Source organism: Asterias amurensis, chromosome 6, assembly GCF_032118995.1.
Source record: "Asterias amurensis chromosome 6, ASM3211899v1".
NCBI lineage: Eukaryota > Metazoa > Echinodermata > Asteroidea > Forcipulatida > Asteriidae > Asterias > Asterias amurensis.
The window spans coordinates 3,565,578-3,587,022 of NC_092653.1; the positions used below are offsets into that span (position 1 = coordinate 3,565,578).

The following is a 21,445-nucleotide window of genomic DNA, read 5'->3' on the forward strand; positions in this document are numbered from 1 at the left end:
TTTAGTAACGTAGTTTTTGAGAAAGATGTAATTTCTCGCTGAAAATAATTGAATTGACAAGGCATCGAAATAGCACACAACTTGTGCGACAAGGGCGTTTTTTCTTCTGTATATTTTGTTCATTTCATTTACTTCTGGCCGTGAAGCAATGGATTCTCAAAAACAGACTTAAATCCCCCAATGGAGGGAAGATGCGAGAGGAAAACCCCAGAGGATTATTCCAGGGACTACCTACGCAGTCAGAAAGGGACTGAAAAGCCAATCAGCGTGTAGCTCCCCTGGTAGGATTCACACCAGGTCCTACATGTGAAAGGATACCACTGTGCAAACCCGACCACCATCCCCATATCAAGGCCATTTATGTATAATTTGAAACTTTGCATGTTGGAAATACGATATGGAAAGGTTTGTTGTAATAGTCATTACATAAGGCCATTATGCATCAATGGCTACAAAAATAATGACCAAGCAATGTGCAGCCACACTGTGGTTTTGTGCGTAGACGTAGCCCTGCACCTAGTCTTGGTCCAAGACGTCACTATCTCATACTCGTGATATTTCATACTCGTGATAACCCGACAGAGGGCGCGCTTTTCTTCCCGAATTCATCGCGGTTTGACGACTGGCTGTAGTGAAAGCTAAATCGAACCATGGATAGTGACGCCCTCTGTTGTTGGAATTGATCCATTTCGGTGCGTTGTACGAATTGATCCATTTCGGTACGAACTTTACGAAGGTCTTGGAACCAAGACTACCCTGCACCACGCATTTCTCGGTTAGGATTTGAGTTTGTTTGGGCTTCTCACACAAGTCCTGTGCAATAATATTGATCTTTTCCAAAACACTTTCACAAACAGCCTAGAGAAGCTCTCCTTAACAGTGCCAAGCCAAATACTTCGCTTTTATCACGGCAAGACTATATTTCTCGGGGAAGGGCACCTGATACATGGGAACTATGTTTGTACATGCACATGTAGTAGGACAAATCAAGGGGCACAGCGACAATGAGCAGGGGCAATGGAAGGAATTGTCTTCATGTAGTACCAGGCCTGCAGTGCCGCAACTAACACTATTGGTATTTACTCAAAACATTTTTAAGCATAAAACCTCTCTTGGTATTATGTAACGAGTATATGGGGGAACTGTTGATAGTATAAACATTGTGAGAAACGGCTCCCTATGAAGTGATGTAGTTTTCGAGAAAACAAATTTTCCACAAAATTTGATTTCGAGACCTCAGATTCAGAATTTGAGGTCTCAAAATCAAGCATCTGAAAGCACACAACTTGTGACAAGGGTGTTTTTTTCTTTTATTATTTAAGCAACTTCGACGACCAATTGAGCTCAAATTTTCACAGGTTTATTTCATGCATATGTTGAGATACACCAGGTGAGAATTGACAATTACCAATAGTGTCCTTGTCTTCAAGTCAACCCACCCACAGTAATTACAGGGTTTGAAAATAATATAAAAAGGTTAAAGCTCGTCTCAACAAATTGTTCGTTTTTACAAAATTCTTGATTGACCCGAGTTTTAAAGCCATTGGACCCTTTCGGTAAACACTATTGTCCAAGGCCCACACTTCGTGTATCACAACTTCTATATCAAATAACAAACCTGTGAAAATTTAGGCTCAATCGGTCATCGGAGTCTGGAGAAAATAACGGGAAAACCCACCCGTGTATCCGCGCGTTTCGCCATGTCATGACATGTGTTTAAAATAAATCCGTAATTCTCGCTAACGAGAATTGATATTGTTTTACCGTTTTCTCAAAAAGTAAAGCATTTCATGGAATAATATTTCAAGGGAAGTCTTTTACCACTACCTTCTGTAAACCCTGTAATTTATTTGTAAATCTGTGAACTTTTTTTTTTTCTGTACCAAAGGGTCCAATGGCTTTAACCAAAATCGAGTTAATAATTTTGGCCACTTAAACAAACAAAAAACATACATAATGACTGTATACATACATCAACAATAACTCAAGCACCAAAACAAAACTGTAGTTCAGTTGGCTAACTGTAGAATTTATTTTAACCTTCTCATCAAGTAAATTAAATATTTAACATTGAAAGGTCACGAATCCAGGAAATAGCTTTTATTTTGTATGATGATGGCTGCTTTGCAACTTTTTGAGTCGCAGAGTAAAGCAAGCGAGGGCACTGTTTGTCCTTTCCCCGCTAGCTGCTCTCGTCGAGTTCCTCGTCTGACCGACCGTGTTTCTGAAGACTGAGTGAGAGTGCGAGTGATTTAGAAGACCATCTTGTGGGGGTATTGTTTGTTGTTGAGATAGAACGGCATCTGGAGGTATCCCTTGAGGTGATCCACCTTCTTGATGATGGGGACCAACTGGGAGTCCACCTTCTTCTGGTCCTGCTTGCGCTCTTCAGAGACGGTGTACTTCTGCATTGGAGAAAGAGAAAGAAGCAGCATTTAATATACTAGGTACCCACAAGCTTCCTTTCAGTAAACTACAGAAAAAGTAAGATGCACCTATATGCAACAAATTGCCGACCCAGTTTACAGACTGCTCAAAACTAACACTACTACAGAAAACGACTATCCCAACAAAGGGTATTTTAAATTAATAGCATGGCAATAATGTTTAGGTTTGACTCATCACACTTCAGCCATTTAATGTCGCTTTGTAGCAGATCAATTAAGGCTAAATTGGCACAATAATCTCCAATATAACAGGAGCTTGGGCAAGCTCGTCTTCAGTGCCAGGCTTTTGTGAAGACAAGACATTATTTCTTTGGTGAAGGGCAACTCTACGAAGGAACTTTTTTTAAATGGAACAAATCAAGTGGCACCGCGAAAATGAAAGCAAATGTATCCGTCAAAAAGAATTAGGCCTGCAGTGCTGTTATTTTTTATTAAACAAAGTGTCTTTTTGGAACAATGTATCAAATAATACACAAATTCAAAAAACATTTTTACCTATTTTTAAGTTAAAGGAACACGTTGCCTTGGATCGGACGAGTTGGTCTATATGAAAAGCGTTTGAAACCGTTTGTTATGAAATGCATATGGTTAGAAAGATGTTGTAAAAGTAGAATACAATGATCCACACAAGTAGCACTCAACATTGTATGGTTTTCATTTTACGTCGCGGACTAACACGGTCGGCCATTTATGGGAGTCAAGTTTTTGACCCCCATAAATGGCCGACCGTGTTTGTCGACGAGGTAACACGAAAACCACGCAACTTCGAGGCATATTTGTGTAGATCATTGTATTTTACTATTACAACATCTTTCTAACCATACCAATTTTATAACAAACGGTTATAGAACGCTTTTCAAAGACCAACTCGACCGATCCAAGGCAACGTGTTCCTTTAAATATGCAAAAACTTTCTCCCCCAAAACAGAAAAAGAGAGTAAAATACAGCCTTTATTGTCTCATTATTACAAACAAATTGTTTGTTGTTGAGAAGAACAAGAATTTGAGGACCACACATGATATTTTACTTTTGAAAAAAATGAAGCAGGAAAATCTTACTGAGGACTCCAGACAAACAAAAAGGTATAACTCTTTGAATTTGTTTTAAAGGTGTATTTTGTTAGGGTATACAAAATTGGAAATCTCACTTAAGTGTAAAAAATAAGGTGGCTGATGATTAAGAACAAATGAAGTAGAAGAAAAAGACAAACAAGCACTTTAAACTTCGATCTCTTTACCTCTTTCTCTGTGTCAAAGATCTCTCCTTCTTGGTTCCTTGGCTTCTTCAGCTTCTTACGGCGGAAGTACTCGTCATTGACTCTCTTGGGGATCTTAACTCCGCTGACATCTACCTTGGTGCTTGTGGCAATCACGTAGATCTGGTTGATACGACGCATGGGTACACCGTTGATCTTCAAGGGACCTGATGGATTGAGTAAAAGATCACGATGGTCACTTAGAATCAAGTCAATCTTGTACAAAGGACTAATCAAGACGGAAGCTGTTTTGGAATTTGGCGGTTGTGGCTACAGCTGGATTGCCGAGACATCATGCATTGAAGCATAGAACTCCCTTTTCAGTTTCCTAATGCCTGGGTCACACCAAACTAGTTCTTATAACATCCAAACTCGTCCTAAAAAAAATCGTAAAACAGGCTTGATCTGGCTAGAACGTTTAGTTTTGGGCGGAAATGTCTATAATTATGTGACCCCATCCACTTCAATTCTGGTTATGAGTTTGGTATGTCTGTGAACGGGATGAACAGGCTAAAAAATGGACCTGGTTTGTGTGCTCACACCCATCAAAATGACATCCAGCCGCACCATGTCTAGCAGATACATATAACTATCCAAGTATGAAAATGTCGTTTGTGGTATGTCCTCTTTTTAAGTATGTTGCCACTCCATCTAATGCAGAACAGGATGGTCATCCAAATTACAGAACAAATATTTAACGTCCAACGTACAAGGCGCCCCGCCGGACGAGCCACAACAAATAAATTAACGTAGGCTTGCTGTATAGCAATATGTCATTCCCCTAGTAGGATCCCTTTCACTGCTTGTACGTCAAAACATACAGGAGTCACTGTGATAATAAAAGAACACTTGCCATAATGTTACGGGATTGTAATTTTATTATCACGATGTCAGTGATAAATAAAACATTGCTTCTCTTTTTCTTTTTTCAATTTTCATTTCAAATAAAAAACAAAACAAAAAACAACATAGTTCTCAAGTTTTTATTGTCACACAACGAGAGCGCATACACATATGTTTTCCTAACATTTGCCTTTGCCGTCTTTTTGGAGTTGCTTTAGACAAGCAATGTATCCCTAAGGAAATGCACTTTTTAAATTATCCAACTTATTATCATTATTGAGCGATGCTTATAGCTAACCATCTTAAGCGTCACAGCCAGGATTCAAACCCACACTGCACATACTCTGTCCGGGTAAGTTTTGATCAAAAGTCGATAGTCTGAAAAGGCCTTATGAGTGCTTTCGTTTTCTATTTTCAGGGTAAAACCAAGCAAAAATAAGGGGATGAATATAACAGGGGTTTCGGAATGGAAGTCAGAGAATAACAGTCTCACCATTGACCAGAAGAAGACCACTTCCAAGCTGCTTCATGAAGACAACTCTCTTGCCCTTGTAGGGGCCACGCAGCAGGATGACGACTGTGCCTGGGGTAAGGCTGGACCTCAGCCTGCGCTTGTGTTCACTGAAGGGCTTCTTGCGGTTATTCAGTTTCCTTGGGAGGTCCTCAGTTGGGTAGTAACGGGGCTGTGGGTACAAAGAAACGATAGTAAATATTAAATTAATGGTTCAATAATAACCTGAACCATATAAACAGAACATACTGCGCATACACACAGAATCTATGCCTCTTATGAAACCAGTCTATTTGAAAGCTATCAGTGTTACGAATAAAAAATTGAGCTCTAAAAAAATTCATGTTTTAAGGTCAAAAATTCCACCTTCCGACTTGCTGACCCCATCCAATCTTACTAAGTATCATCCTAGAACAGCCTGAATCATTATCCAGAACTCATAATGACAGCTGGACGAAAGGAAATTACCAAATTTGCCACAATCTACATCACCATAATTGGGCCCTCATGGAACCTCATGGGGACTTCCAGCAGTTTGTCCTGGGTGCCCTGCAGGAGATCTGTTGAGGTCAAGTCGACCTTAACAGACGCATCAACACCATTGAGGCGAACTTCAGTACAACCTGAATTCCAATCCAAACGCTTGGATGAACTGGAACTACAGATCAATGAGTTTGAGAAAATGGCTACCCAGCGGGCTCAAGCTGAGAAGCAACTAGTAAGCTTGGGCGATATCACGATATTATCGAATATCGCGATGTATTTCTTAGCTGAGACATCTTGCACCCCATAGGTTTTGAGTAAAACCAGAAGAACAGGTCATTAGAACACCTCTCTTATGCTATGACTGTCTCTTCTACAACTTTCACTGGGAGTTTGAAGACTGATGATGTCAAATTTAATTAATCGCGATTATATCATTATCGCAATATATTGTCGGCGATATATCGTGAATAAAATAAATCGATATCGCCCAAGCTTAGCAACTAGCTGATCATGCTGAGAAACTTAAAAAGTTTGAGCGGTTTAGCCGTCGAAGTAACATCTGAGTGATTGGATTTCCCCAAAGCAAAGACGAAGACTGCCCCCACTTCTGCAAGCAAATATCTAGGGACAAATTTGGCCTCCATGACATCAAGCTTCAAAGAGCTCATCGGTATGGTCCAAAAACACAGGGTCGTCCACAACATATATTTTCAAGCTGAAGTGGTACCAAGACAAAGTTGCAATTCTTCGGCAACAGCAACAGATCTTAGCTGACACCCCCTACTTTGCACGGAGGGTTTGACCCGACAGGAATTGCAAGAGAAACGCCGTTGGAACTTGGAGGTGTCAAATGCCAACAAGGAAGGACACAAGTACAGATCAGGCCTGATACTTCACGGAGGTAACAAAAGCGATTGCCTCCGTGTCCCCTGGTCATTGCCTTGGTGTCCTTGAAATGCTCCAGTAGAAATTTACAATTTCATCATAGGGTGTCCTTTACCAAGGAGAAAATGCCTTGGTGCCCTTGCCCTTTCAGAAACGAAGCATACGGCCCTGACAGATACTTTGCTGGTAACTGGCGGAACAACACAGAGGGTCTTGCTGCATTCTACAGAGTTTGATACTCCCCTTGTCCCTACGATCATCATCAAATCGAGCGCAATGTAGAAGCTCGAGCCTTCAGTGAGTTTATTCTTCAGATGATTTGATCCAGCATGCAGGAGCGTAGTTCCTAAGCTCTGGCCAAACCGGTGTCTCGTTTTAGGGTGTCTATGAAGGAGAGACATCTCCCATGATAACAACCATACCAAAGTACCGCCAGACTCTTTTTGTCATGCTTTCAGCGCATTACACCTTCATCAACATTTTGGTTCTTTGCTTGCTCCACCTAACAGATCACATTGCGTTTGTTTATAATTATCATATTCATTTGGTTCTCCATTTGAGAGTTTGGTTAATACTCTGTTAAGTTAACTTAATGTTGGTTTGAGGTTCCATTGCCACAATTGTATTTATTAGTTTTTATAATTGTGTTATTTTGAGAAAGAAGTAACTTCTCACTCAAATATTAAAAGACTTCAGGCCTGACTCCTTCTATGAGCCATCTGAAGGCATACAAATTTGTGCAACAAGGGTGTTTTTTTTCTTAGATTATTCTCTTGCAACTTTGAGTAGAAAATTTCACAGGTTTGTTATTTCATGAATACGTTGGAATACACCAAGTGAGAATACTGGTCTTTGACAATTTTTCAAAGGTGTCAAGTGCCTTTAAGGATGGATCTTTTTCGACCTACCAGTCTGCGAACTCGGACAAGACGCTTTCCTCCGTTCTTCTCTCCACCGATCTCCTTCTCCACCATGGCTGCTGGCCTCTTCCTCTCCTTCTTGACGACAACCTTCAAGAGAAGAAAGAGCAAAGAAATTATCCAGATGTTCAGATTCAATCTGAGAGCAACTCAATGAATTTAGGCTTGTCAAACAAAATAATAAGTCTAAGTTCAGATAAAAGTCTGATATTTTTATGTCTCTAAAAAAATGTGATTTTTTTTTTTAACCGTTTTTATTTGTTTATTACAATGTTGAGTAAGTAACCCTTCTTATAGCATGTATCATTGTGAGGTCCCTATGCGCTGTCCCTAGTTTTCTATGAGGTATATTTGGAGCAAAGTGTTGAAGTATGATACCTATTTACTTACATAGCACCATGTAATTGTTTACGCGCAATATGCAGCCAATCAAACCAGGAAAACCATGAACCTCTTCTCTTTACGAGAGTGCACTAGGTTCTTTAATGTGCATTCACAACACACGGGACACATGGCTTTACGTCCCATCCGAAGGACAATGCAATAATGATCCAAGTTTCTTGCCTAATTCGAACCAACACCCTGCAGATCGGAACGACAGACCTTGATTTCTTGGCCAAGGCCAAGACAAACCGAGGTCATTGCCTTCAAGGCCTGCATGTTTTTCCAAGCCTGTAATGAAGGCAAATTGTAAACAAAGGCACATTGTTGTGAAATGCTTACATGTTTCTTCTTGTAGCGAGCAGCTCTTTCATACATCTGTGAGCGGCTGTAGCGGGCAACACCACCCGGCAACCATCTTTGCCGAGAAGAGTGGCCAGGTCTCTTCTTGACTGCTTTTTTATCGTCCCCCATGCTAAAAATAAAGAAAAAAACAAAACAAAATGAATGGACAAGCACAACTTCAGTGTCAGACAAAGGCCCTTTAATTAGAATAGCATTCAGCACCTATGTTAAAAATAGAAGCTAAGTACCTGGATCTCAGAAAAACGGGCGCAGACATTCAAATTGTATGTTTACCCGCTAACTACACTACTAAGGCAGTCATGGTGCGTCGATGACGCAGTGATCCCAGAGGTGGTGTGGGCATGTTCGTCTGACAGCAGGGTATTTTAATAAGAAAGAGTTACGCTATTATTACGCCAGAGATCTGAGACCGTGATTACTGCGTGCCGTAATCTCCGGTGACGTCACCCGCACTTAATCAAAAGAAAAGTTTCCGTTTCTGCATTTAATCAAAAGAAAAGTTTCCGTATGGCGCAACCACTTTTTCATTTGATATGAAATAACATAGTATCTAATTTACCTCAATGAGATATCCCTTTTTGTAAAAATGAGTGAATAAGGTGGCGGCGCCATACGGAAAGTTACCCAATTAAAAACACAGCGCGAGGGAGTACACGCACATGAAATTACAAAGAATGTTAGTAATAGTAGGCCTATCCTTTCACAGTTTCATTCAAACATGGTGTATCATCGTGATCATTCCCATCATTTACCACACCAGGACTGAATAGTGTAAGGGTCACAAAAATACAATTGGATAACTTTCCGTATGGCGCCACCACTTTTTTACTCATTTTTACAAAAAAGGATATCTCATTGAGGTAAATTAGATACTAAATTATTTCTTATCGAACGAAAAAGTGGTGGCGCCATACGGAAACTTTTCCATACAATTAGGCCTAGGCCCCTATATCTAAATATTTTTTTTTTTAAAACACAACAGCCAACAGCAACACAATCTCTGCTGCATTTGCTGCAGCACGCATTTGATGATATTTGATGATGCACAGCATCATGAGCATGGGCAGGAGAAACACAATAAAAAGACATAACCAGTAGAGTCTTGCACGAGTACATATTATCAAGTATGAATATGAATCAAATAAGTTTTTACAGTTCACATGGTTTTTCTTCCTCCATGGTTTTTTAGTGCATGATGTTGCTGCACTGTTTACGCGTAGGCCCACATATACATTACGTTATTACCGTTAAGCCTACACTATCCAACTTGTACGTAGTGTACCGTAAATTCAAATCAACATTTTGCATTTTTCTGTTGCATTTTACTCAAAAATTAAAGTATACAAATAAATTCCAGTTCATTTATCATATTGTTTGATAGTTATCTGGCGAGGAAAATGGAGGATTGTGCTTGATTTTTTGTGATAGAAATAGGATGGTTAAAATCTTCACGCTTACATTATTCCCGTAGGATGAAAAGAGGCAGGATATTTGCCGTGTGTAATGTTTGTGGGGACCAGTGAGTAGTATAAACGCAATTTGGATAGTGAGCACCAGCGAAAGCTAGATTCAGAATGTCTGGTACCCATTTTATTCTTAACTTGGACTTGTTTATGTGTACAGTTTTTGTAAGGTGTACCGACTTAAAAATAAAGTTTGCACAAAAAACACAGTTTCTGAGCAGACAGCGTAAAAAAACAGTACTTATTTTGTAGATTTATTCGTCTCGTCATGTCGAATGAAAGCAAAGCCAAATACAGAGCGCTGAAAAGGAAGCTTCGATTTCTAATTTATGTAAGTTTGCCCTAATAATATTTGGGCGTGCGCGTTTGGTTAAATTATAATTAAAAAAGGTTGTTATTTATTTGTTCAATTTTTTTTTGTATTTTTTGTATTATTTTAAAATATTTATTTAGTATTTTTGTTGCTAACACAAATTAATGCTTTTAAGGAAATTAATGGCAAAATGCATTTTAGAGTGCCACATTTTCACTTAACGCTGCATACATTATGTAGCTGTCAAAGTTTAGATTGTCATCACAATCATGGGGCTCTGTCAATCAAGTTGCTATTTTTATTTTTTATTTATTTATAAACAACAAAAATGTACGTATACCATATTCAATATTGTTTATTCAAACTCTGGCTGAGTTCTGCTATCTATGATCATTCTTATCACTCAGGCAAATCATTAGTTGCGATAACCTAACCCTCCTCCTGTCGGGAGGAGGGTTACGCTATCGCAACTAGTAAATCATATCAAATCAAACTGTAATCTGTAAGTTGAATCTGTGGACATTGTGTTTTGTGTCGTACAAAAATAACCCAAACCCTTTTATTTCTAACTGTCATTCCAGATTCAGCTTAAAATAAGAAATAATCACAATATTATTTTAGATTGTTTATCTTTTTCATAAAAATGAAGTTCTCAGTCCTTTTTAGGCCTATTTGTTCTCCAATCTTTGTATCACTTTATTTCATTATATATTTTTTAATCGGTAGGAGCAAGAATGTTTTCAAGAGGAGCTAAGACGTGCTCAGCGAAAATTACTGAAGATTTCCCGAGACAAGAGTTTCCTTTTGGACAGACTCTTGCAGTATGAGAGGGTGGAAGGTTCCAGCTCAGCCTCAGAGTCCACCGCATCGTCTGATAGTGAGAAAGAATCCAAGAAGGTTTGTACAGGGATGACACATTTCAGATTTTTATCTGAATTCAGTTAGTTTTGTTGCCAGATAAAGAAATCCTACTCTGTGATCTACTTCTGTAATGCTGAGGACACTTAAACTTTGTGAAATCTATTCAATTTTGTTTTTAGTTTTTCAAATACAAAAAATACCTGAATATGGTGGATGTAGGAACACATCATGATTTCAGCAAAATGTTCTCTTACTTGCCCTAAAATTATAGTTATTTATTTTAAATTTCAACCGTTAAATTAAAGGACTCCAAAAATAAGTACCTGCTGTGTGCCAAGAGTTGATTTCTACAGAGTACATCAAAGGAAAAATGTTTTAGTTAATATTTAATAATCATTTCAGGATCAAAATAACCCATGACACCCACAGCAGTTGCTGTGGTGCCCTTTGCTTTTTGCTGTGGTGCCCTTTGCTTTTTGCTGTGGTGCCCTTTGCTTTTTGCTGTGGTGCCCTTTGCTTTTTGCTGTGGTGCCCTTTGCTTTTTGCTGTGGTGCCCTTTGCTTTTTGCTGTGGTGCCCTTTGCTTTTTGCTGTGGTGCCCTTTGCTTTTTGCTGTGGTGCCCTTTGCTTTTTGCTGTGGTGCCCTTTGCTTTTTGCTGTGGTGCCCTTTGCTTTTTGCTGTGGTGCCCTTTGCTTTTTGCTGTGGTGCCCTTTGCTTTTTGCTGTGGTGCCCTTTAGTTCTAGTGCAAATTAAAATTTCAGTCTAAGAACTGCCTCTCAAGTACAAAATTCATGGCCTGTTAATTTGAATATGTTGATGATTAAGACAACATTTTCATCTTGTTTTTTTCAGAGTTCAGACGCCAAGAAGCAGAAGAAGAAAGCAAAACCAATCAAAGTCAAAGCCAAGAAGAGGAAACAACGGCAGTTAAAGTCACTCCTAGGTGGAGAGAAGAAACCACTCCCCGGCAATCTGAATTACAGTTCATCTCAGCAGCAACTTTCAAATGTAATTTATGCAGGCGTGAGACTTCTCAGGAATTTATTCCTAATTTCAGAATTTTCTCAAAATCTCCTTGAGACTTTAACTTTTTTAAGAAGTAACGCAGTCACCAAAGGGTCAAAGATATAGTGCACATTGTGTCCAAACCTGTAGTTTTATAATTGTTGTGATGCACAGAAACTGTAAATATCCTGAATTGTAACATCTTGGAGGTTCTGGATCTATTAATAAGGGGGATCCCTGACCTTGAAGGGAGTTTCACATTCCTGTTTGTGACGTTTTTCTTTTTGAAGGAAGTAGAATTTACCATGTGTTGAATTTATACCCTACGGGTACTTTTGTTTCCTTCTATTAAATCATAATTATTTGATTATCAGTTATTGTATTTCTACTTCATAACAATGATTTTTGTTTTGTTTTGTTTTGATTAGAATTCTAAGCTGATGGATTTAATGAAGGTTGGATCTCCCAATTTGCAGATTCCTCAAAGTCCACTGACAAGTCTTGGTATGCCATTTTTATGCGCATTATTTTTACAATAAGTACCCTAGTCATTGGGCCAATTACATTCCTTTAATATTTCTCAACTCACTGGGGAGTTTACAGTCTTGTACTGCCGTGGCGCTTCAAAGGCTTTTTTTTTTAAACACAATATCAACAGCCGCCCCCTAGACACCCTATAAAAAACCCAGTTTCTAGCACTGAATTTTTTTTGTGATAAATCTCCTTGGCAGGTCTACCAGTGCAATCAGGCAACTCGTTATTCCCAGGGGTGAGTCTACCAGGATTCTCACCCCCGACCCTGAATCCACAGCAGCAATCCTCCAAGCTATCCAGTCTCTTAGCGGCAGAGTCTAGCGCCATGGGAGCCCTGATGAGGGCGGGCTTGGCTGCGGCTGCAGCGGGGGAGAAGGCGGAGAAACAAAGCAAGAAAAGACACAAGAAGTAAGGAAGGACAAGATTGGAATGTTTTAATCAGAATTATAGGCCTAGTTCCTTTCTGAACATCTGCCCTGGCGACATATCAATTTCAGAATGGGAAAACAAAATCCAAGCATATTTCCTTTCTGAAAACCCATTTAGTAAAAAAGGGTAACAGCTGATTTCGGTTGGTACAACCAAACTTAAGGACAATGTTTTAACTTGTTGAAAACTCTGCATGGTTTTTCAATATTTTCTCCTGATCCTACAACAGATTTCTTATTATTTCATATGGTTGATCACACAAAACATGAACACTGTCTGTGACTATTTTCTCAGCTCTACCAATCCTGTATAAACCTTTAAAGGCAGTGGACACTATTGGTAATTACTCAAAATAATTATTAGCATAAAACCTCACTTGGTAACGAGTAATGGGGAGAGGTTGATAGTATAAAACATTGTGAGAAACGGCTCCCATTGAAGTGAAGTAGTTTTCGAGAAAGAAGTAATTTTACATGAATTTGATTTCGAGACCTCAGAATTAAAATTTGAGGTCTTGAAAAGCACACAACTTTGTGTGACAAGGGTGTTTTTTCTTCCATTATTATCTCGCAACTCCGACGACCAATCGAGCTAAAATTTCCACAGGTTTCTTATGTTATGCATATGTTGAGATACACCAAGTGAGAAGACTGGTCTTTGACAATTACCAATAGTGTCCATTGTCTTTAAATAAAATACAAATGCTGCATCGAGTCTACTCAAATATTTCCAACATTTGTTACTTTAATTTGTACAGAGAGGCCGACAAACTGCCTTCGCAATTCCACCCATCGATGTACCCCTCTCCTAGCGCCCCGTCCTCTTCATCAAGCCAACCTCACATTAAACCATCTACATCAGCTGAGAAATCATCCTCGCCAATCACAACGCCAACTGACATAAACCTCATGGGGCTGGCCAAAGCGCCATCAACGAAGACACCTCACGGGAGTCACAGACAGAGGACGGGAGAGGAGGAAGAGGGGGAGGAGCTTGTGATCGACATTCCAAATGATTGACAGGTTACTGATAGCTGGGACTGATGAAGGATATTATCACCGAAAAATACCCCATTGGGGATATATTAGCACCTTGATCAAGAGACATTGTTCCCCCAACAGGGAATACTTGGTTATCAACTTATACTACCTTCTGGTGGGGTTAGGCTCACAGGGTATTTTTCACCTTAATATCCCGATCGGGGTACATGATTACCCTGATTAAACTCCTTTCTCACCATGAGGATATAAGCGGTTCCCAATGAGGAAAAAGTACTTGAGTTTTACAAAATCTGTAGTGAAAAGTCTCAACTACCTATCCCAATGGGGTAGACTTCTACCCCAATTGGTGCTCTTTCTGCTACGAGGGCCAGGATGTATTTTGACCCAAATGAAGAAATACTTGTCCAACAATAATTGGCATTTACAGACCTACATGTATGCTACACTCTAAAATCGTTGTGGGGCATCTACTGTATCGATATTCAACAGCAGAAAATGTATTCAAATGATTTGCATTTGTATTGGTTAATATATTTAATTCCACTATCTCAGTTACTTTCAAGGAAAAAGCTGGCATTGAACAAATATCTAGTAAGGTTTTACACTTTGCAAGATAGGAGCGAAATATTAAATGAAACATTTGCAGTAACACTGCTTGATAAAATCTCTCTCATTGGCTGGCGGTTCTGAAAAGAACATGCCTCAAATTCATGAAAAAAAAACTTGCTTAGCAAAAACAGTTGACTAAAGTTATTTGTATTGATTGTGACTGGTTCCCTGACAAATTTTGCTTAGCAGAAATCAATTTTACTTGATGGGCCCATGTGGTGGATGTGTAACAACTTAATGTTCAATCACCAGCTCTGAGCATCTTCTGAAATAGTGCCCAACTTCATAAGCCAGTAAGTAGAAAATGGTGCTAAGCAAAGTTTTCTGCTAAGCAAAAATTAGCATGGAACCAGTCACAAACACATACTACATACTACATGGTACTCTGTCTGGTAACCTATTTGTGATAAGCAGTATTTTTGCAAATTTATAGCTTCTTATTCAGAACGGCCACAGCTCAAAAGAGAGATTTTACCACATGGTTACACAGCAAGCATTAGTTTTTAAGATTGAATATCTTGTTTTTTAGATTAGTTTTCTTTCATTGTTTTAAATGGAAGAATATGATGCAATTTGATTAAAGAGGGGTTCCAAAATCAAGTTCAGAAACTTGTACTTTTTTTCCAACTTTCATGAGGACGCTAACTATTGACAAATAAATGCATCACAAAATAAAATTTGACCTTAGAGCCCCTCTTAAATGCAATAAGCCTTTCTGATAAAATATCATTTGCTATACGCCTCTCTTAATATTCGTGCATGGCGGCAAAATTCTAACCCAAAATGAGGCCATAGGCGCACATAACGCCACCACTAGTACTGAGTTAGAACTATGACGTCATGCATGGATATTAAGAGAGGCGTATTGCAATGGAAACTCCTCTGTACTATTTTTTTTAATCAATAAAATAAACATCAAAAAACCAAACGAGTTGTGGAATTAATTTCAAAGTCTAAAAATAAAACATAAATTTCTTTGGGAAAACACTGGACATAGGAAGGAAAACTTTTGATTGTGTTTTGAGAAAAATAATGACACAATTAAAACCTAGTTTTTGATTATGTACAATAACAAACAAACCGCAGGATTTGTGGAATTAAATTAGAAATAAATAAATGTCTTTTGGAAAACTATTGACATACGGAAGAAAACTTCTGATTGTGCTTTGAAAAAAAAGAAATTACAAAAAAACTTTATTGATATTGTACAATAATAACATTCCATTTAAAATTATATAAAATCATAAAGTATAAAAAATTATATTCATACATAATTTAAAAAGGCACCTGTATTAAAATGAAAAATGATCCAGATCAAATCCAGTTGCCGAGCCATCTGCAGTGGCATTTTTCCAGGAAAAGGGGGAGGCTGAGGATATATAGCCCCCCTAATTTACGTCTTTTTTCTGCCCCAGTCTTTTCAGACTCATTTGAGAAGTCTCTCGAACATCCGATAAATCTACTCCGCGGTAGTAGAATAAAGAAAGACAGTTCTCTAAGAACAAACTCTACCTGGCAAGTAGATACACACATGGTGTTACCACAAACCAAATATATATTGATACCTCACCATTCAATGCTTCAAATCCTACACATTACAGATCGCTTCATGCTACTGACCGATAATCCTTATTGCTGTGTGGTCGCTAAACTTGTTGCCACGCCTCTGGCAAGTGTTTGCCACGCCTCTGACAAGTGTCTCAGATTCTTCACTCCCTTATTGGAAGTATTTGGAAGTCTCTTTCTTTTACTGACTGATGGTCCCAATTGCTGTGGCTGCTAAACATCACGTGTTACCATCTCTCCAGCAAGTGCTCTGAGACTATTTACTCCCTCATTGGAACTGGAAGTACTTGAAAGAACCTGATAGCCACTTCACTTTACAGATGCTGTGCGGTCATTAAACATAAAATGATGCCATCTCTCCATTTGAATTTATTCACTCCCTTATTGGAAGTATTTTGAAGTACTAAATGTATAATAGTCGACACTTATTTTCACTTATTAACTTCCTGATGGCATGTTGCCATGTCTCTTTACGTCCCATCCGAAGGACGAAGCATCATGGTTAAATGTCTTGCTTTAAGGACACATGTGTCACGACTGAGACTAGAACCCACACTCTACTGATCAGAAACAAAAGTTTAACAGCTTTACGTCCTATCCGAAGGACGAAGCAATGGTTAAGTGTCTTGCTTAAGGACACAGGTGTCCCAACTGGGACTCAAACCACACTCTAATGGTCAGAAACACCAGAGTTTAAATCCAGTGCTCTTAACCGCTAGGCCATGACACTTAGCTTTCCCTGGTTTGAATTCCTCTCATACAGACAAGCTTCCACCTTCCGTGATTGCTTGATGCGCATCGTATGCAGTCCAATCTTGCACTGGTTGCAGCAGTTGAAATATTTCACCCAAGGTTGTCACAGTCTACAAGTGGATACAACAAAACAATAAAATATTACAATTTTATGTAAACATTCTCTCTGAAATTATTGTCATACTACTTTTTCAAATTCAGGCTCCCACTTATTCTCCTTGGTTCCCCAAGACAGTGAAAACTACATTACAAAAAATTGAAAAAACAACAAAAAAGAAACTTATAAAATGCAGACTTATTATCGCAAATCAGTCTGAAAGCTCTGTGTAAAAACAAAAACAAAACTTACCAATAGCATATGTTTTTAATTGTACACAAAAATAATAACATCTAAACACTTAGTTTAAAATGAAAGGAATGCAAAATATACAATAATAATAATAACAAAATTATAAAAAATAACTAAATAAATAAAGAAAGATAATCAAGTAAACAGTTAGATAAGTAACAAACAAAACAGGTTGAAAACTATAATTAACAATTGATAAAAGCAGAATTTATATCGGAAAAAAAAACCCTGAATTAAAATCGGACTCAAAAAAACATTTTGTTTGTCATTTTTAAATTCAACCTTTCAAAAATGACTTTAAACCTGTAATAATTTGTGGATAGGTGTCCGCCCCCCCCCCACCACCCCACATTTTTGGATAGGTGTGTGTCCCCGTTTTTGGATAGGTGTGTATCCCCCATATTTGGATAGGTGTGCATCCCCCTTCTCACCTTACGATCAATGATCAAACTCTGGCCCTTTGTCTGTTCATCAACGGCGACCAAAGTTGCCAGTTTCTCTCGTATTAACTCCAGTAATGCAGCAGGAGTGAAGGAACAAGGTTCTTGCAGGGTTGAAGTCAGCTTATCAGAATACACAGTGATGAACTTAGCTAGGGTGGTCTTGTTGAAAGGCTTCTGTGCGGACAAATGATGGATGAAAATTAGTCATTCAATAATAAAAAATAATAATAGCCAGTTTTTATATCGTGCTTTTCATGCCTGAAAAGCGTCTCAAAGCGCTATAAACATTATTACCCCTGGTCATCTGGGTCTTAGATCACCCTTAAACCAAGGCTCCCTGGAGCCAACCAAAAAATCATATGACAAACAAAAATCATATAGCGCCGCGTAGCGGCAACAATGCACAAATTTAATAGCAATCGGATCACAACCTTTTGCACAGGTGCTCCTTTGTTTTAGCAGCGGCGTGGCGGCGCTGTACTGCTCAAAAACATTGGGAACAAGGATCCTTACTGTTGAATATGAAATGCTATTCCCCATGGGCGAATAGGTCTTTTTGATCGCCGATGCGGATGGGAGTAATAGTGAATGTCACCTGAATAAGTTCCACCAATCAAATGACAAGGATCTGTATGTCAGTTATATAATATACAATAATGAGTAAGAGTAATTTTTCCACTAAAATATTTGAATTTGATTTCGAGACTTCATAGTTCATAGTTAGATTTGGAGGTCCTGAAATCAAGCACATGAAAGCACACAACTTCATGTGGCAAGGGTGTTTTTTCTTCTATTATTATATTGCAACTTCGACCCCAATTGAGTTCAAATTTTCACTGGTTTGTTATTTTGTGCATATGTTGAGATACACCAAGTGAGAAGACTTGTCTTTGACAATTACCAAAAGTTTTGAGTGTTTTTTAAGTGCTACAATCTTGTTGTAAAAATCCAAAGACAGCTCAAGTACCTGATTGCCAGAGTCCGTTTCTGTCTTGTTGTGGTTACTGCCTCGTCCTTTATTCAGACTCTGAACGGAGGGGGCTTCAAAGAGTTTCTCAGGGGACGTCAGGGCATACCTCACCAGGGCTTGAATGTCTCTGTTGATGGTCTGAAGGTATTCCAACTGGAAGGCAAGACTGTGATGGACCCGCCATGCTTCCACCAATTGTTTCTTATCCTTTAAACACAGAAGAAATAAATGTGGAGAATTAAGGCCGAGTTCACTGCAGCGATAACAAAAACGATTACGATCACAACGCAAAGAGAACTCATTCCATTGGTTGAATGCTCCACACATAATACGTACACACTCATTCAACCAATAGAATGCGTTCTCTTTGCGTCGTGATTGCTGCAGTGTGACTCGGCCTTTAAACATCATTCGGGTAGAGCTGACAAAATAGTTCCAGACAGTGTTAATGTTTTGTGTGATCAACCATTATACTTGAAATAACAAATCTTTGAAAATTTGGGCTTAATCTGTTGCGCATGTGAGTAAAAAATATTGAAAAACCAATGCACAATTTTCAGCATGTAAACAGTGTCCTTATTTGGTTTGAAACAACCGAAAGCAACCAGTTTGTTTTAGGTTTTCAGAAACATCTTTCTAAAATATGACTTCATTTCAGATAAGAAAAAGAAGACATACATGTAAATTCAAAGTAGAAACACATTCAATACAGAAACAATACAAAAGTCACAAAAACATTACAATCGATTATGTTAAAAAGCTCAAAGATAAATAAAAAGAATACAGTACTACATATATATCAAGAAGATAGAATTAACTGTTCCAAAATGTTTACCAACCAAAAAGACCTATCGCAGGCAAAACACAATACAGTAAGTGGCCCGACGTTTGGACTGAAGCAGAGTCTTTCTAGAAGGCTTATCAAGAAAATAGTCTGCTAATGTATAAAATGTCAGACCATTATTTATTTCTTGTAAATATTTCAAGAAAATAAGTTTGCCTCCGAAAAAAAGCCTCAAAAAAAGTTTGCTTTATCCTTAATAAAAACAAGCCAAATATACACAATATGAAACACATTTATAATATATTCAGGAAAAAATAAAAGGGAAAACAAATCAAAGACTGTATACATAGTTGAACAGATCGATGGGGACAGGATTGAGAAATGGCTCAAAGTCTGGGAAAACAGAAAGTTTAAAGGAAATAGTTATGAAGTAAGTAGAAGGTAAAGTCTGTCCAGAGCAAACATGGCTCATCACGTCGGTGTTTATACTAAAGAGACAGCTAAACCAAAATATGAAAACAAGCAAGTTTTTGTCCTAATAACACCAACCGAATTGATAAGCGCCTTCTGTAGAATGAGCTGATAAGCGTTCATCATACGATGCTCCTTGATAGCGCCCTCTATCTTGTCTCTGAGATAGCTATTGACGGATCTGATGACAGTAGGGTTTTTAAGGTTACCTAGCTGGATGGCTCCGCTACCGCGGTAGTGTGCAGAAGCCTGTGTGGAAGATTGGAGGATTTAATTAGCGTTAAATAAACATTTTTTTTTTTCTTCTTCAAAGCTATGTCATCAAGTACATATTTTAGTCTGTAATTGAACAAAGAAAATTCATTTTCCCTTGTGGTTCATTACTCAATATTTAATAATCTCTGTATTTTAAACTCAATGCCGCATTTGGCTGCGTTGTTTGATTGTTTTTAAAAAAGTAATAATAAATAAAATATATTAATAAAAATAAAAGTCCCTTGGCTGTCGCTTTGGTTGTATTGTAGGATTGGAGGATTTAATTGACATTGAAGCCATTGGACACTTTCGGTAAACAGTATTGTCCAAGGCCCACACTTCGTGTATCACAACTTCTATATAAAATAACAAGCCTGTGAAAATTTAGGCTCAATCGGTCACCGGAGTCGGGAGAAAATACCAGGGAAAACCCACCCTTGTTTCCGCGCGTTTCGCCGTGTCATGACATGTGTTTAAAATAAATCCGTAATTCTCGATATCGAGAATTGATATTGTTTTAATGTTTTCTCACAAAGTAAAGCATTTCATGGAATAATATTTCAAGAGAAGTCTTTCACCATTATCTTCTGTAAACCCTGTAAGTTATTTGTAAATCTGTGAACTTTTTTATTATTATTCTGTACCGAAAGTGTCCAATGGCTTTAAGGAAACTCTTTTTTCTTTTCTTTTTTAATTATGTCATCAAGTACATATTTTAGTCTGGGTTCGAACAGAGAAACTTAGCCAGTCAGTTTCCCTTGTGGTTCATTGCTCAATATTTTATATTAAAAAGTTAAGTGACATAGAAAAATTATAATAATATTCTCAGCGAAGAAAATTTGTCCAGTAGTATTTTCTGCTCAACAGCTTTATGACATTAGGCCCATATTTGTTTAGACTAGAGGCTTCTTTAAAGGCAGAGATGTTTCTTGTGGTTGATTTAGCTTAGTAGCGCATATTTGTTGCACAGGCTGTACCAGGGAACTGAGATGGTTTAAGGAATGTATTGAATGGCTCAGTAATTACGTTGGAAGTAATTTGAGATGCCCTACGGGTGTGAAAAGCGCTATGTTATTATTAATAATATTATTAAAATACTATTATTATAAATAAAACCTGAGGAAGCCTACCTCATCCTGGAATAGGAAGATATACTGGTACATCGCCGATGGCTCAGAGGGACTGTAGCATTCATGTCTGTAGGATCAATGTCAAGGAAATTCAATTTAACAACATATAGTTCCATTTCACACAAAAATATTACAGGTATCATACAAAATAAAGATTTACATTTAAAAAAATAATGAAAACTAAATTATAAAAGTAGGAAAATGACAGAGTAAGTGAAATGGTGGCAATCCCTGGTAAGTGTTTGCTTGATTTGGGGATGCCTAACTGGGCTAGAAAAACAAAGGACACAAAAGACAAAAACATTTACTGACAATACAGACAGACAGACAAGAGGGCAAACAAAGAAAAACTATTACAGAAATAACTGCAAGAATTTACATGAATAGATCAATTACTGCAATAAGTGCTGATAA

General features: G+C 38.1%; 3 protein-coding genes across 4 annotated transcripts in view; 1 reads left to right on the plus strand and 2 right to left on the minus strand.

Moving 5' to 3' along the window:
• Window positions 1–2,003: 2,003 nt before the first annotated feature.
• Window positions 2,004–9,575, minus strand: LOC139938961 (large ribosomal subunit protein eL6-like). The gene is made up of 6 exons (XM_071934646.1): window positions 9,554–9,575; window positions 8,072–8,204; window positions 7,337–7,438; window positions 5,040–5,229; window positions 3,686–3,870; window positions 2,004–2,405 (listed from the first exon to the last, which is right to left on the minus strand). Exons 2-6 carry the CDS (start codon window positions 8,201–8,203, stop codon window positions 2,253–2,255), a joined length of 762 nt encoding a protein of 253 aa, XP_071790747.1. The 5' UTR covers window position 8,204; window positions 9,554–9,575; the 3' UTR covers window positions 2,004–2,252.
• A 174-nt stretch (window positions 9,576–9,749) lies between these two features.
• LOC139938379 (uncharacterized) lies at window positions 9,750–15,447 on the plus strand. Its single transcript, XM_071933849.1, has 6 exons — window positions 9,750–9,889; window positions 10,598–10,768; window positions 11,585–11,740; window positions 12,166–12,241; window positions 12,469–12,679; window positions 13,458–15,447. The coding sequence occupies exons 1-6, from the start codon at window positions 9,827–9,829 to the stop codon at window positions 13,717–13,719; spliced, it is 939 nt and encodes a 312-aa protein (XP_071789950.1). The 5' UTR covers window positions 9,750–9,826; the 3' UTR covers window positions 13,720–15,447.
• Window positions 14,217–21,445, minus strand: part of LOC139938378 (uncharacterized) — a 39,005-nt gene continuing 31,776 nt past the window's right edge. For both annotated transcript variants that reach the window (XM_071933848.1, XM_071933847.1), the window contains 5 exons: window positions 21,032–21,098; window positions 19,725–19,895; window positions 18,389–18,598; window positions 17,410–17,595; window positions 14,217–16,739 (listed from right to left, as the gene is read on the minus strand). In XM_071933848.1, the coding sequence (XP_071789949.1) occupies window positions 16,632–16,739; window positions 17,410–17,595; window positions 18,389–18,598; window positions 19,725–19,895; window positions 21,032–21,098 (742 nt within the window). In that variant the 3' untranslated portion in view covers window positions 14,217–16,631. The remainder of the gene's footprint in view (window positions 16,740–17,409; window positions 17,596–18,388; window positions 18,599–19,724; window positions 19,896–21,031; window positions 21,099–21,445) is intronic.